General features: G+C 36.5%; 1 protein-coding gene across 1 annotated transcript in view; it reads right to left on the bottom strand.

The window, feature by feature from the left end:
* Window positions 1-1,062: 1,062 nt before the first annotated feature.
* The window catches only part of LOC123557934 (RNA-binding protein 26-like), a 37,360-nt gene continuing 22,060 nt past the window's right edge, over window positions 1,063-16,362 (bottom strand). The window contains exons 13-22 of the mRNA XM_045349742.2: window positions 16,024-16,173; window positions 15,077-15,259; window positions 13,334-13,522; window positions 10,703-10,777; window positions 8,179-8,244; window positions 7,617-7,844; window positions 6,992-7,243; window positions 4,975-5,061; window positions 4,256-4,372; window positions 1,063-2,767 (exon numbers count right to left, since the gene is read on the bottom strand). Of these exons, the coding sequence (XP_045205677.2) occupies window positions 2,687-2,767; window positions 4,256-4,372; window positions 4,975-5,061; window positions 6,992-7,243; window positions 7,617-7,844; window positions 8,179-8,244; window positions 10,703-10,777; window positions 13,334-13,522; window positions 15,077-15,259; window positions 16,024-16,173 (1,428 nt within the window). The 3' untranslated portion in view covers window positions 1,063-2,686. The remainder of the gene's footprint in view (window positions 2,768-4,255; window positions 4,373-4,974; window positions 5,062-6,991; window positions 7,244-7,616; window positions 7,845-8,178; window positions 8,245-10,702; window positions 10,778-13,333; window positions 13,523-15,076; window positions 15,260-16,023; window positions 16,174-16,362) is intronic.

Below are 16,362 nucleotides of genomic sequence, written 5' to 3'. Positions count from 1 at the left end.
ATACATAGAAAATTGTCAGAACTGGGTATAAAGTTTTGTGTACCATTTTTCAACAGTAATTTATGATAATCAGTTTTGCTAGATTCTTTGTTAAATTAAAATAGACTTATTCTCCACAAGAAAGTGACACATCCCCACAAGATTCAGAGGCAGGTGACAAATGCTGGCATATCTATTTATCTTATTACACGACTCCTAAAACTTGCCAGGCCATAGTTTGTGCTTAACATCAGCGTATCTTGTTAACAGTAACAGTGCAAAAACAGACTACAGATTTGTAGGAGTTTCCAGAAGACCACAGTTACACACTACTCTGACACAAGAACAAGTGTATGCCCTCCAAGAAATAGCAGTAGAGCATTTCAACTGAACTCTAAGTGTAACAATGACTATTGAACTACGTCTTGCAAAGGACTTGTCATCTCGTAATACTGAGTGTTCATGTGGAGCTACCAAAGACTGGACAAGAAATAAATATTACTTAAAAATATTTAACCCATGCTTTCTGACGGGGATTTGAGTCTTGGATACAACACCTTATCCAGTCATTGTGAATGTCAACCTTTACAGTTTACACTATAGAACTGCTTCTTGCTTACCACATATAGTCTGGTTATGGTAAATATTTTTTTGAAGTTACTTGAATATTCATCCTTGTGTGCAAAAGTCTTAGATCAGACAAATAGTAAGTATAATCTGACTTTAAAGCATGACCTTGACCTTTGAACTATGGGTCTTGGTCTTGCACGCAACATCACAACATACAGTCAACTCAGAGAGAAGAACACTATATTCCCATGCATTATCAAAGACAAGAACATAAAATTTGGTGATTTTAAAACTACCAACACAACCATTGGGTTAATTGTCCACAAAGTTCACATGTTTCCCAATTTTTTCCCCCCCCCGATTTGTATATACTGACCTTTGACTCAAGCTTCCATTAGTTCCCAGTACTCCACCATCTCATATGTGCAACTGCTCCACATAGAAGCTGCTCCACCAGTAACTGCTGTAATATTTTGTGGATTTCTCCACTGACAATATTCTGAGTGGCACTTCTCTCTGAAGTGTTTTTTTTTTTTTCATTTTATTCTTTTGTTTGGTGGCATCATAACCACATCTTTTCATCATTTTATATACACATTTTGTAAACAATTTTTTCATTGAATATTTTTTTTCTTTGTATTCTTTCTCATTTTTTCATGGAAGTATTTTTTTTCTCTAGCATCTTTTCATATTTTTTTCATCTCTTTCATGAACATTTCAAAAGATACAATAGAATAAGTCCTTACATTTTCTGTCACAAAACCCCAATTAGGAAAATACATCTCAAAAATGGCAAGTGTGACAATGAAACAACACTAGATTTTTGTCTGAGAGAGAATTTTATCTCGAGAATACAAAAATCTTCCCAAATATTTACTTAAAAATTTTGAATAATTATCTTGAATGAACTACATGTATGTTATTAGATACCTTAATTCTCCTATGTGCATTTTTAGATATCACCCTTAAATTCTATAAATTCATAAAAAGGCTGAACTTTTTGTGACAGATAATGTTTACAAATTTTACTGTATGCATAAACATGTAGCATTTACAATTTTCATTAACCAATATTTTAAAAATGTGTACAGAAAAAACTACATATCCCAAGTTAGAACATAACAATCCTTGACAGAAAATGCAATCAAAAACACGTAACAATATATCGACAGTTACAAGCCTAAATATTCTGACCTTATGCAAGTTTACGTAAGAAACACAATAAAGCATGTACAAATTCTGTGTTATAGTTGAACATGTTGGAATTAATTTATTGTAAGAATCATTCACAGGTTCTAGGTGGGGATAGGGATACTTGGCTTGAGGGTAACTGTTCAGGCAGGAAAAAGCAATTTTACCGCCAGAACTGTGATCCAAGAGTAGATATTCCTACACCAGCCTAGAACTAGGGATCATTCTTTTTCTTGCATACTGTTTTTTATAAAAACAACTAAAAGAAATAAATAAATAATTTTTAAGCACTATCTTATCACCTTTCAACTTTATGCATTTATTCATGAACTTAGTTTCAAGTTTCAAGAATGTTCTGACTTCATTTGCAGAACGAGTCATCCAATATCCCAGCGTGTAAAACTAATTCTGTCTTCACCAGTGAACAGATTGGAAGCTCCAAACTGATATGCAAAAAATGATACTTCATGTAGATTCCAGACATGTCCATTCATATATGTATACAGATTACAAAAGTGTTGTGAATATGACAATGTAACACCGCAAAATGAAATAACTGATGATTTAAAATAATTTCTAAGAATAACCTGTATTTAACGGACTACTTTTATTCTTTGATAGATTTAAATCAGATCAATGCTAACATATTAAAGCCTTACAATATCTGTGTGAAATAAACATGTCTTTGAGATTGCTAACCAATGGAAAACTGCTCTTTTAATTCACAACGCTACAAATAAAATAATATGAATACTTGAAACTCAAATATCAAGAATGTTCTTTGTCTTAATTCATAATTAAGACTGTGACATACAAAACATCCCCTATAACCTAACACCACTATATTGGCAACAAGAAAGCACAAATGCTCAGTAACAACCAAATGTTTTAAACAATCTCCAACTAAGGTCAAATGTCATATCTAATGATGGCCACATGTTAAAGGTCAAGGCCTCCATGATCTTTCCTCTTCATTTTCTTCCTCCTCATCTTCTACACCAGCTAACAGTGCTTCCTCATCTATTTCCTGCAAAAATCATGTCTATCATAAATTTGGTTACATGTATACTTAAGTTCAAAGACTTTTCAAGGTCTCTGTAAGCCCTGTTTAAACTGATTTTAGTTATATTAATGCATGACTGTATTAAGAAGTTTGTTCTTCTAGTTCTGTTGGTTTTTCTTGAGATTTAGGTTTAAACCAACTCAAATATAAGTCAACTTTCAAGCAAATAATAATGATGTTGGAAGACCATTAGTGCAGGCATTATTTCAAACACAGATGGACACCAATCTGACTAAAGTACATATCCTATTACGCTACGCATAGGATCTGAGAACGACCTATTCATTGCCTCGTTCTGACGACCCTTTCGCTAGCCAATCAGAGCCTAACTTACAACATCCTGCAAATCTACCTGTAGCCTTGACTTTTGATATTTACAATTTTTATGTCATATTGTATCAGATAGCCGGTTAGCTCAGTCGGTAGGCCACTTGCTTTGTAAGCGAGGGGTCCCGGGTTCGAGCCCTGGAATGACTGCACATTTTTCTTACTCTTTGACATTCGAACAAGTCGTCTGATTGGATAAAATAAAAATAGCAATACTGGAAATCCAAAATATACAGAAGACGAATGTGAATGGGTCGTTCTCAGATCTTCGTTTAGAAGATCAAGTACTTTAGTCAGATTGAGATGGACACCTGGGTAGAACTAATGACCTTCTATAAGCCAGGTGGATAACTTCCTCATGTGAAAGAATTCTATACCCCTCCTGGGGTGTTTCTAACCAACACATGCAAGGGGCAAGTAATACAAAGTCGGTGACCCTAATCACTTGAACATGAAGGGCCTTGCTGCTCATAGTCACAAACTTTATCAGAATATTGTGAGCAATTTTGGAGGACCCTGTTAATAAATAAATGCATTCTGGAATCCAACTGTCAAGAATAACACTCAAAACTGCAATACAAAGACATAAAAGTTTAAATTATCTGAAATGATTTTCAAGATCTATTTTAAAGATTCTACTAATAAGCTGTGATGTTTTGACAAAAACTGAAATAGACGAGCGTAAAACTTACATATATCTTGGACAAGAAATAATTTCAGATAACTATCAAGGTACTTAAGGGATAAATGATAGCGCGGTCTTAAATTTGTGTAACTTTCCTAGCACGAAATAGGCGAGAATTCAACCTACACGAACAAAAATGATTTAACAGTAACTTGTCTGTTATTTTACAGATGTGATGATCAGCTGCTTCATTAAAAGTGTTTTTATACAGTATGCTTCTATTTTTTGTAGTTTACACAAGTACAAAGGTGCATGCATAACCTGAATGCGTTAAAACTGCAGCCCTGTGTGTTCATCAATTTTAGGACATAACATAAGCCCATATTACGCTGATCTGGAACTCTTGCTAGTGTCCTATTATCAAGGCCTATGTCAAACAATAATTCGAACTAAATAGTGTTTCACTGGTAAAATGTAATGTTAAACTGTATTCAACAAACCTCGTGATCCTCTGTTTCAACTGAAGTTGTGCTGGAACTTCTTGAGAAATCTGGTTTCGGTATGTGCCAGTTCATCTTTAATGTTTTTGTCTTGAATTTGCTGCCATGTAAAATACCCTGAAATATGCAAAATGCAAAGTGCTCGAGTTTCAATTAATAGAATTGTAAATAGGTTTTCGTTTGTAGTGTATCATGGCAGCTTTCTAGCTAAAATGCAAGTCTGGAACAAAATCAGCGATCTGTGAAGAACCAATGACCCTACACTGGTTATATAAGTAACTAAATCCAACTTGATTTGGTTTAAGTACATACCATCTTTTGATAAAATCAGCATTAATCTTCTTATATACCAATCGAATTCATTTATAACAATAAGTAAATACTACAAGTATATATACATTTTGTGTACTTGTTTGGTTTTTAGTAAGCAATTTAGGTCATATGGTGGCTTAAACTTTATGAAGGAAGACTTATGGTGCCCTCTGTGCATGATTTCACACAGGAATGGGCATCTGGGTAGAACATACAGGCATTTCACTAGAAGCAAGATGGCTTCCTCGCTATACAATTCAACACTTCCAGTGGGAATAAAACCAACACCACTGACAGGTGATTCAAATCCAGGGATACTTAATATGTTGCAACAAAAGCCCCTGAATATATACTGGTATAGGTAGAAGAAATTTACTTTATCTGTGATTAAATCCATGTTTACTTACCATTTCAGCATCCCTTCGAGTTTTAAATGTGACTATTGCACTGGGAATGTCCATGTTGAACTCTATTTTCTCCACCTCCTTCAAACCCTGCAAAAGTTAACACCATGTTTAAAATGTTATCAGTTTCTCCAAAACAGTTACTCATGAGAAGAACAAGAGGACCATGATGGTCCTGAATCGCTCACCTCTTCCCACATGACCCAGTTTTGAGTATGACGTCGTTTTTTCTATTATATGACATAGTGACCTAGTTTTTGAGCTCATGTGACCCAGTTTTGAACCTGACCTAGATATTATCAAGATAAAAATTCTGATCAATTTTCATGAAGATCCATTGAAAAATGTGGTCTCTAGAGAGGTCACAAGGTTTTTCTATTATTTAACCTATTGACCTAGTTTTCGAAGGTACGTGACCCTGTTTTGAATTTTACCTAGATATCATCAAGGTGAACATTCTCACTAATTTTCATGAAGATCTCATGAAAAATATGGCCTCTAGAGAGGTCACAAGGTTTTTCTATTTTTATACCTACTGGCCTAGTTTTTGACCGCACATGACTCAGTTTCGAACCTGACCTAGATATCATCAAGATGAACATTCAGATCAATTTTCATGAAGATCCATTGAAAAATATGGCCTCTAGAGAGGTCAAAAGATTTTAATAATTTTAGACCTACTGACCTAGTTTTTGACCGCAGTTCACCCAGTTTCAAACTTGACCTGGATATCATCAAGATGAACATTCAGATCAACTTTCATACAGATCCCATGAAACAAATGGCCTTTAGAGAGGTCACAAGGTTTTTCTATTATTTGACCTACTGACCTAGTTTTTGACGGCACTTGACCCACTTTCGAACTTGACCTAGATATCATCAAGATGAACATTCAGACCAACTTTCATACAGATCCCATGAAATATATGGCCTCTAGAGAGGTCACAAGGTTTTTCTATTATTTGACCTACTGACATAATTTTTGATGGCACGTGACCCACTTTCAAACTTGACCTAGATATCATCAAGGTGAACATTCTGACCAATTTTCATGAAGATCTCATGAAATATATGGCCTCTAGAGAGGTCACAAGGTTTTTCTATTTTTAGACCTACTGACCTAGTTTTTGACCGCACGTGACCCACTTTCGAACCTGACCTAGATATCATCAAGATGAACATTCAGACCAACTTTCATACAGATCCCATGAAATATGGCCTTTAGAGAGGTCACAAGGTTTTTCTATTATTTGACCTACTGACCTAGATTTTGAGGCACGTGACCCAGTTTCGAATTTGACCTAGATATCATCAAGGTGAACGTTCTGACCAATTTTCATGAAGATCTTTTGAAATATAAGGCCTCTAGAGAGGTCACAAGGTTTTTCTATTTTTAGACCTACTGACCTAGTTTTTGACGGCACGTGACCCAGTTTCGAACCTGACCTAGATATCATCAAGGTGAACATTCTGACCAATTTCATGAAGATCTTGTGAAATATATGGCCTCTAGAGAGGTCACAAGGTTTTTCTATTTTTAGATCTACTGACCTAGTTTTTAAAGGCACGTGACCTAATTTCGAACTTAACCTAGATATCATCAACATGAACATTTTGACCAAATTTCATAAAGTTCCCACAAAAAATGTGACCTCTAGAGTGGTCACAAGCAAAAGTTTACGGCTGGACGGACGCCGGACGCCGCGCGATCACAAAAGCTCACCTTGTCACTATGTGACAGGTGAGCTAAAAAGATATCAATGGAGCCAGGTATAATACTTATGGGTGTATAGGGTGATCATGTCAATGGTGATGGGGTTAATTGTCAGCTGCATCATAGATTATAGCTGTTTATGATATAATTTTACAGCTCTGCTTCATTTCAAACATATGCTAATTTCTGCCCACACATGAAATCCTTTCACTGAGGTCATATGAAAATATACTTCCTTTTAAATGGAATGTAAAAACCTAAGTTGAACAAGATAAACTAGTTTTCAGTTTCTGTACCTAAACTTACATTTATATGACTAGTAATTTCTTCTTTTTCCTCTGCATCAAAACCAACAACCTCTACAACTTTTGGACGTCTGTCCAGAGTCCTTGTTGCTACTGCAGCTTTCCCAAACAGTGCACCTCGACCCCTGCCTCTCCCGAACCCAGGTGGACCTGCAGGCGGGCCAATACCACTGGCCACCCATGTGGTAGCTGCGCGACCTCTAGCAACGGCTCCTCGGCCTCTACCTCGCCCAAGTAAACCCATGGAATTTGCCTGTAAATGCAAGTCAGGATTATGATAAACGTTATAACTCAACAAGCAAGAGAAATATATTTCACTGCTACTTGAGGCAATGTGGCCATTTATAACCACTATCTATATCAAATAACCATAGTTTATCTTCAATATTACAAGCATTAAAGAAATGTTGGGGGCACTGGAAACTACTGAACACTCCTAGAAAAGTAAACTTTATCTACAAAATGTAAAAGTCTGCTGACAGAATTAAGTTCAGGGAAAAGTTTAAAAGTTTATTTAAAGTCTTTTTTTTTTTAGTAGTATTACAGTAACTTTTAAACACCATCAATTGATTAACTCGTGTCAAAGTATATAATCAAATATACAGTTGTCATGGAATTAAGCTTACCACTTTTGTTAGTTCACTCAATTTTTTCTTCAGTTCTATTGTTTCTTCTCCACTTGATGTTTTTGTCATCAGCTCAAGTTCCATGTCTAATATTTCCTTCTTTGCTTGTTCTGGAGATTTTACAGTGAGTGACGTCCCTGGTAATCCTGAATCCGACTTGAAACCAGCACTGCTGGTACTCAGCTCAGTTTTCAACTTATCAATACTGTTACTGAGTGTCTTTAATGTCTGAAATACAACAAATATCTCCAAATCAGTTTTCATCTTGACTTCTACTTTTAAAATGAGAATTATAACTACACAATTAGTAAATATCTATCTTTGATAGTATTTCATATGTATTTGGGGACCAAAACTGTCGGAACTATTCCTCATTAGGTAGAAGGGACAAATTTCAGCAGTTGCTGAAGGTTTGGGGAGACTGCTCTCCACGACATTTTCATTACCAAGACAAAACAGCTTTGACAAGTCCAAAAACATCCATGAAAATTGAAAATAACTGTCAATAAAATTAGTGGTTTCAAAGTAGTTTTTATATGGAGTATTAGTAACAGGAACTTACTTCCATGATAGCCTTTTTGTTTGGTTCCTTCATGTCTTTATTCTTCTCCAGGGTTGCTATCAATTTCTGAAATAAAACCATGAACAATGTCAGCCAACAGAATTTTACCTTTATACCGTAAAGCAAAAGATTGTTCTAAGCAGTTACTTAAGTCAAGTTAGGCTGATAAACATATGTTCAGTTTTATTTTCAACTTACCAATATTTTCATGTCATCCGGAAATACTAAAAGTATGTAACTATATACATTGTATTTAGAAAATCTAAATATATACTCCTTTATGAAAAACTAGATGCCTTTGGGCAACATGTCGAGCCCGCCAGTTGTCAAAAGGACTAGGAGTTGCACATGACACTCTGTCTCATTGAGGCAAACATTTATGCCAAATAAACAATGATTACAAAAAGTTACAATATAAGTTATTTACAGTAACAACTAAGGGAAGTAAATCTTTAAAAAAATCTAAGTCCATATAAAAATCATTACCAGTAGAGACAGGTCAAAATACACCTCAAACTTGGATGTAACATGCATATTGTACTACAGAAAAGTGGTCTTGATTTTTCCCTAAGACCAGTAACAAAAAAGTTACAATATAAGTTATTCATAGTAACAACAAAGGGAAGTAATTCTAGGTTCTTGCACATGACACTCTGTCTCATGATGGTGAACAATTGTGCCAAGTTACATCAAAATCCCTCCATGCATGAAAAAGAAATGCTCCGGACAGTCTTCTTGTATCTGACCTTTGATCTCTAAGTGCGACCTTGACCTTAGACCTAGGGTCCTGGTTCTTGCACATGACACTCCGTCACATGGTTGTGAACATTTGTGCCAAGTTAAGTCAAAATCCCTCCATGCATAAGAAGAAATGCTCCGGACAGTCATTATTGAATTTAACCTTTGACAGCCAAGTGTGACCTTGACCTTCCAGATAGGAACCTGCAGATTGTGCATGACACTCCGTCTCACTGAGGTTAATATTCATGCCAAATATAAACGAGATTGCTCCATGCATGTCAAAGTTATGGTCTGGAAAAACAAATCCGGACGGACGCATGCACGCACATACACCGATCAGCCATTTGGACAACTATGTCTTCGCTTCCGCAAGCGCATACATGCCATATCTCCCGCCGGGAGACTTTTTCTCCTGTATTTTCAGTATATCTCCCGGTCTCCCGCCGGGACATGAAAACCTCCTATAAAAAAAATAAATTCAGAAAAAAAGTCCTCTGTCAAAAAATCGTATCTCGGACCACATGTAGACCTTTAGAAAATACTTGAAATTCAATATCGAGTAGCCCGGAAATACTCTTCAAACATAATTTTCATAGTTGTCTATAATCCCTAGCTTGTTTATCGGGAGATCACACCTGAGGCATTAATTATCTTAATACCTAGGCTACTGTCACCATCTGCAAACAATTAACCATTTAATCTTACCCGTAGGCAATTGTAAACATGCACATGCGAGATTTTAGACTGATTCAATAACATCCAAAGCCACTGATCCGTAGTTTTTCAAAACAATATGTAAACCTGTCTTAAAATTACGTCATTTTACCGCCACCTGCCAAAGTGTACTTTCGTTTTCGCTGACCTCAATATTTATCGGGAAACACTATAGCTCTTTTCCCATATTTATCGAGCCATCAGAGGATGAGACAGGTTAGTGCTAACACCGAGTTAATGTTTCTCAATTTAAATACTTGCACAACATGCAAAAAATCAACGACTTAACAAAATTGGCAAGTTAATGTCAGACTACATACAATTTCGGACAAACATGAATTCGGATAAGTGATTTTTATGAAATAAATTGCAATTCATACTGCCCGAATAATTGACTGCCATTCCTTTGTGATACTGTCATGTTGCAATAATTAACGGGAGAAAAATTCCCAGGTTAAATACATGTAGTTATAATCTAAATATGGACAATCCAGCAAAAGAACAACTTTCATTTTTGTTTTAACAACATTTATGAGAAGAAATGACTGCCCTTAAAAGACTGTTTTTACATGATATCTCCGCAATCTTTTGAGTATTGTATGCTTAAACATGTCAAAAAGATCACTCTCTCCAGATGCAGAAGCATCAACACATAAAGCAAAAACAAAGTTCCTGATACAATCTTTCATGGAATTCTGAATTTCCTTGGAGTTAAGTGCTATAAGTATTAATCATACATTCTGTCAGGAATAATATATACATATCTATTTATGTCCCTGATTCTGTACACAACTGTTGGCTCCAGTCATCAATTAACTTGATGATTTTTTCATGAAAACGGCTATTTAGCGCATAAAAAATGAGCGAATAAAAGTCTCCCTTATTTTTACCCAAATCTCCCTTAAAAAAAGCCCTGCTGAGGCAAATCTCCCTTATTGACCGTCTGAAAATATGGCATGTATGCAAGCAGGCTTGACAAAAAATTGACCAATCTAACTTTTCTGGAGACATGATATCTGAGTTAACTCTACACTTGTTGAAGGCTATAAACTAGACAGGAGTTACAAACCTTCTGTTGTTCTATCTGTCTCTCTAACAGTTCTTGTTTGTGTTTTTGTATCTCCAACTTCTTAGCAGCAGCTTCCTGAAGTTTAAATGATAATTGTGGTTAATTTTTATCTTGTTGGGTTTAGAGTCACATTAATTTAGGTCATGTGGCGACTTTTCAAGCTTTTTATGGTAGAGGGAAAAAACAGGTGCCTCTTTGGGCATCTTTTCAGGCATGGTTGGACACCGTAGTAGGACCAAGGACATTCTGTAAGCCAGCTAGATGTCTTCACAAAATGAAAAATTCTTCACCCCAAGCATGGTTTCAAACCAACATCAGAGCGGGGCAAGTGATTCTAAGTCGTAGACTTTAACCACTCTGCCACTGTGCTCTCCCACCCCTCCCCACCCCGTGTTAAATATAAATCATCTCAAACAGTAGGAGGATACAGTTCACATTAGAAATACATGACCCTATTCAGATAAACGAGAGATACCTCATTTCAGGTAAGAAAAAGACATTTTCCTAACAAAGGTAACTATTTCCCAAATATTTTTTTTATTTTAGTAAAAAAAACACACACAAACAGGAATCAATACCAATGAATAGCTGTTGGACTTGTGGATAAGTAAAACCTACCCAAGGCTGAGATTTTGTTGAAACAAGAGGACCATGATGGTCCTGAATCGCTCACCTGTCCCAACATGACCCAGTTTTGAACTGAGTATGACGTCATTTTTTTTCTATTATTTGACATAGTGACCTAGTTTTTGAGCTCATGTGACCCAGTTTTGAACCTGACCTAGATATCATCAAGATGAACATTCAGACCAACTTTCATACAGATCCCATGAAAAATATGGCCTCTAGAGAGGTCACAAGGCTTTTACATTATTTGACCTACTGACCTAGTTATTGACGGCACGTGACCCAGTTTCAAATTTGACCTAGATATCATCAAGATGAACATTCTGACCAATTTTCATGAAGATCCATTCAAAAGTATGGCCTCTAGAGAGGTCACAAGCTTTTTCTATTTTAAGACCTAATGACCTAGTTTTTGATCGCAGCTGACCCAGTTTCGAAATTATTCTAGATATCATCAAGATGAACATTCAGACCAACTTTCATACAGATCCCATGAAAAATATGGCCTCTAGAGAGGTCACAAGGTTTTTCTATTATTGACCTACTGACCTAGTTTTGAAGGCACATGACCCAGTTTCAAACTTGAACTAGATATCATCAACGTGAACATTCTGACCAGTTTTCATGAAGATCTTGTGAAAAATATGGCCTCTAGAGAGGTCACAAGGTTTTTCTATTTTTAGACCTACTGACCTAGTTTTTAACCACAGTTGACCCAGTTTCGAACTTGGCCTAGATATCATCAAGATGAACATTCAGACCAACCTTCATATAGTTCCCATGAAAAATATGGCTTCTAGAGAGGTCACAAGGTTTTTTTATTATTTGACCTACTGACCTAGTTATTGACGGCACGTGACCCAGTTTTAAACTTGACCTTGATATCATCAAGGTGAACATTCTGACCAATTTTCATGAAGATCCATCAAAAGTATGACCTCTAGAGAGTCACAAGGTTTTTCTATTTTTAGACCTAATGACCTAGTTTTTGACCGCAGCTGACCCAGTTTCGAACTGACCTAGATATCATCAAGATGAACATTCAGACCACTTTCATACAGATCCCATTAAAATATGGCCTCTAGAGAGGTTACAAGGTTTTTCTATTATTTCACCTACTGACCTAGTTTTTGAAGGCACGTGACCCAGTTTCGAACTTGACCTAGATATCATCAAGATAAACATTCTGACCAATTTTCATGAAGATCTTTTGAAAAATATGGCCTCTAGAGCGGTCACAAGGTTTTTCTATTTTTAGACCTACTGACCTAGTTTTTGACCGCACGTGACCCAGTTTCGAACTTGACCTAGATATCATCAAGATGAACATTCTGACCAATTTTCATGAAGATCTTTTGAAAAATATGGCCTCTAGAGCGGTCACAAGGTTTTTCTATTTTTAGATCTACTGACCTAGTTTTTGACCGCACGTGACCCAGTTTCGAACTTGACCTAGATATCATCAAGATGAACATTCTGACCAACTTTCTTAAAGATTCCATGAAAAATGTGACCTCTAGAGAGGTCACAAGCAAAAGTTTACGCACGGACGCACGGACGGACGGACGACGGACGCTGCGCGATCACAAAAGCTCACACTGTCACTTTGTGACATGTGAGCTAAAAAAGAAAAAAAGGTTCTACCCAGTTTTTGGACATATATAAAACTAGGAGCTTTACCACGAAAAGCACAACTCCATTGGTATATTTATTTTCGCATTTACAGACCATTCAAACATATATCAGTGAGGTCAAGAAGTGTGTTCATAAACACAGTTGGTTCATTGAAAAACTAAGACTATCTGGCATTGTGTATAATAAATGTAGTGAACTTGAGCCTAAATATTGCTTAAATAATGTGACCAAACATAAATTAACTGGTGACTGGAATGAGACAAGTGACATGAGACACCGGTTTTTATCAATTTTGAATAGTCACAGGCGCGAAAGTCCCGGTATTATATAAATGGAAAAAACTCCACTTTTAACAAGCTCAAAACCAACCTTCTTCATGGCATCAATCTGTTTTACTTTCTCCATTTTGGATACAAAATCTGCAGCTTTCACTGCTGTAGGACTGGACAATGCAGCCTGGGCCTGCGCCTGAGCCTTGGCCCTTGCCGCAGCTGCCATTGCTAAAGCAGCAGGGTTATGCACTGTCTTACTGATCCCTGTTGAAATGTATGTTACCGTCTGAAAGAGAAAATTTTCTGAAAATTATAACACTGGTATATCTAACAGCATACAGGTTACATATCATGCAAGGTGGGTATGAAAAAATATATTCTATTATATCACAGGAAACACTGCTTCTGAACTTTGTTAAGGTCTATGACATGCAGCAGGAAGTCCTAAAGAAAATTAGTTACAGTCAAACATCTGTTAATCTAGAAATGTTCCTCATCTCTACAACAGACAACTTCCCACCAAAAATGAGATTAGGGCAAAATCTTTCCACTGAAGTTCTGTTGGGGTTATCAGCCACACTGGCACACTTACGGTGACTTTAGAGTCAAATTGTTGATGAAAACCCTAGATGCTTTCATGTCATTTCAGGCTCAGGCAGGCACCTGGGTAGAACAAGTATGCTCATGGGCAGAATGTCGAGCCAGCCAGCTGTCAAGTGTGACCTTGACCTTGGACCTGGTTCTTGTGCATGACACTCCATCTCATTATGGTGAACATTCATGCCAAGTTACATCAAAATCCCACAATGCATGAAGAAGAAATGCTCCGGACAAACTTCAATTTGACCTTTGACCTCCAACTGTGACCTTGACCTTTGAGATAGGAACATGGGGTTTGCGCATGACATACCTTCTCATTGAGGTAAACTACCATGCCAAATATAAACAAGATTTGTCCATGCACGTCAAAGTTATGGTCCGGACAAAATCGGACAGACGCAAGGACACACATACACCAAACCGCCAAAAGTGGCGACTATACTGAGCTCACCGCAAACATTCAGGGGTGTAACTGTTTCAAGTTATCGCAGTTTATAACCCATTTGAGTTATTGCTTATATTTTCATAACTTGTTTCAGTTATCATAAAATATTACAAAGCCCTCCTGTGCCAATTCCTCATTCTGAATGTGATTAATGCAATTATTTCCTGAATCCTTGAACTCTTATCTTTCCAGCTATGCAGTAAAATTTTTTACGCAAGGCTGATAAAGTTTTACGCAAAAGGTTTAAAGCTAGCATCCCATTATGCTTATCAGGTCATGATCAGACTAAAAGAGAATTTGATCAACCACAGATTGCTACTTATTTCACTGTATAGGTCACTTTGTGAGAACAGGAAAAAGACTTTTTTTTAACAAGTTACCTGAGTTTACTTATATTTTATAATTAATACAGGTTATAAAATGCTTGGAAAAATAACTGAAATAGGTTACATAACTTAAAACAGTTACACCCCTGACAGGCAAGTGGGCTCGACAACAAATGATCTACTACAAACCAAACTGCATGGCTTCCTAACATGATGAACTGGTCAGGGTTTCAATTCAAAGAGGTGAATGGCAAGTTATTTTAAGCCAGAGAAATTAACTACTTAACCATAGAGGGCCATGAAGGCCCTGTCCTTTAACTGATATTATATTGTTAATGTAGTAAAGAACATTTGCCTTGCTAAGGATTGAAACAAACTTGCTTTTTATTACAAAACCTGCAAAGTTACAAGTGGTTCCATAAATAACTTGGTTCAATAAATAACTTTAAATCATATAATGTGATGTTACCTGTTCAGGATGTGTGTTAGTGGCTGAAGCATCTGTCGTTGCTGTGCCTTCAGTGGATTTTTTTATGAGATTATTCAGCTGCATCTTGCTTGCTGGGGGTATAGGTCCAAGTCTGGACTTCACCGATACATTAGAATCTTCCTGCGTGACACCCTGAGTGGTAGTTGAGACAGATGACGCATCCTGCGGAACACAAGCAAGTTTGTTAAATTCAATTTGTATCCCTATCAAACAATATCTTTGTCTGCGAGTCATCAGGCTTTAGCACAGAATGAATGATTTTAAGAAATGAGACAGTAAATGAGCAGTCTAAAGTATGCTGTCAATTTGATAGGGTTTATTTACTGACCATAACAAATGATCATGAATGCATTTTCCTTAAAGATAATTAACCATTTTCAGTCTTGAGGTCACTGTGACATGAACTTTTCACCTCCTGACCCACAAAAAAAATCATCTACAGTATGACTGTCGTAGTCTCAAGGTCACTGTCACTGTGAACATTGACCTACTTATCCCCGACAAGTTTGAAAACCTTAGCTGTTAGAATTTATGACTTATATGACCCATTTTCAGTCTCCAGATCACAGTGACCTACTAACCCCAAAAACAATAAGGATCCTCCTCAAGTGGTGCACTGTCATCATGTTAAGTCTGAAAGCTTAACTATATAACTTTTTGATTTTGCGCTCCGGAATGAAAAATGCTGACAGAGGGTGGACAACACCATTCCACAATATGTTAAGCTTATTCAATAACAGGCAGCTGAAAACCAATAAACATATTTTGTGGATAACATTCTCAAAAGTTTTCAAAGTAATGACAAGAAGACTGACAGATGGAGACTAAGGACTCCACAACAGCCACCATATGCTTTGTATTGTTGGGTTTCACGACATAAGCTACTGGCAAAATATAGAACACTATTAAATCAACCTGAATTTTACCTGGTTGCCATTGTCCTTGTTTTTCTGATGCCAGAACAGTTTGATAAATCTGTTATTGAACACCGGTTCACTACACTTGTAGCAGCTAAGTGCTTCTTGGTTCGAGGAGAATGATACCAGAGCTGCCTCCGGATCACCTTCAAACTTCACCTAAATAAATTATCAAACAATCCAGTATAATATATCCATTAGAATGTTAATTCAGTAACTACACTAATTATGCAAGAAATGATATGATCTCTTTTTATATTATGAGTGCAATTTTCAGAGAATAAAACCAAATTATGAACTTCAAAAAAAAAAAAAAAAAATCTGGAAAATACATAATCATCCAAGCCT

The sequence above is a fragment of the Mercenaria mercenaria genome, chromosome 5, assembly GCF_021730395.1.
Source record: "Mercenaria mercenaria strain notata chromosome 5, MADL_Memer_1, whole genome shotgun sequence".
In the NCBI taxonomy this organism is placed as follows: Eukaryota; Metazoa; Mollusca; class Bivalvia; order Venerida; family Veneridae; genus Mercenaria; species Mercenaria mercenaria.
This window is presented reverse-complemented; position numbering and strand designations above follow the sequence as displayed.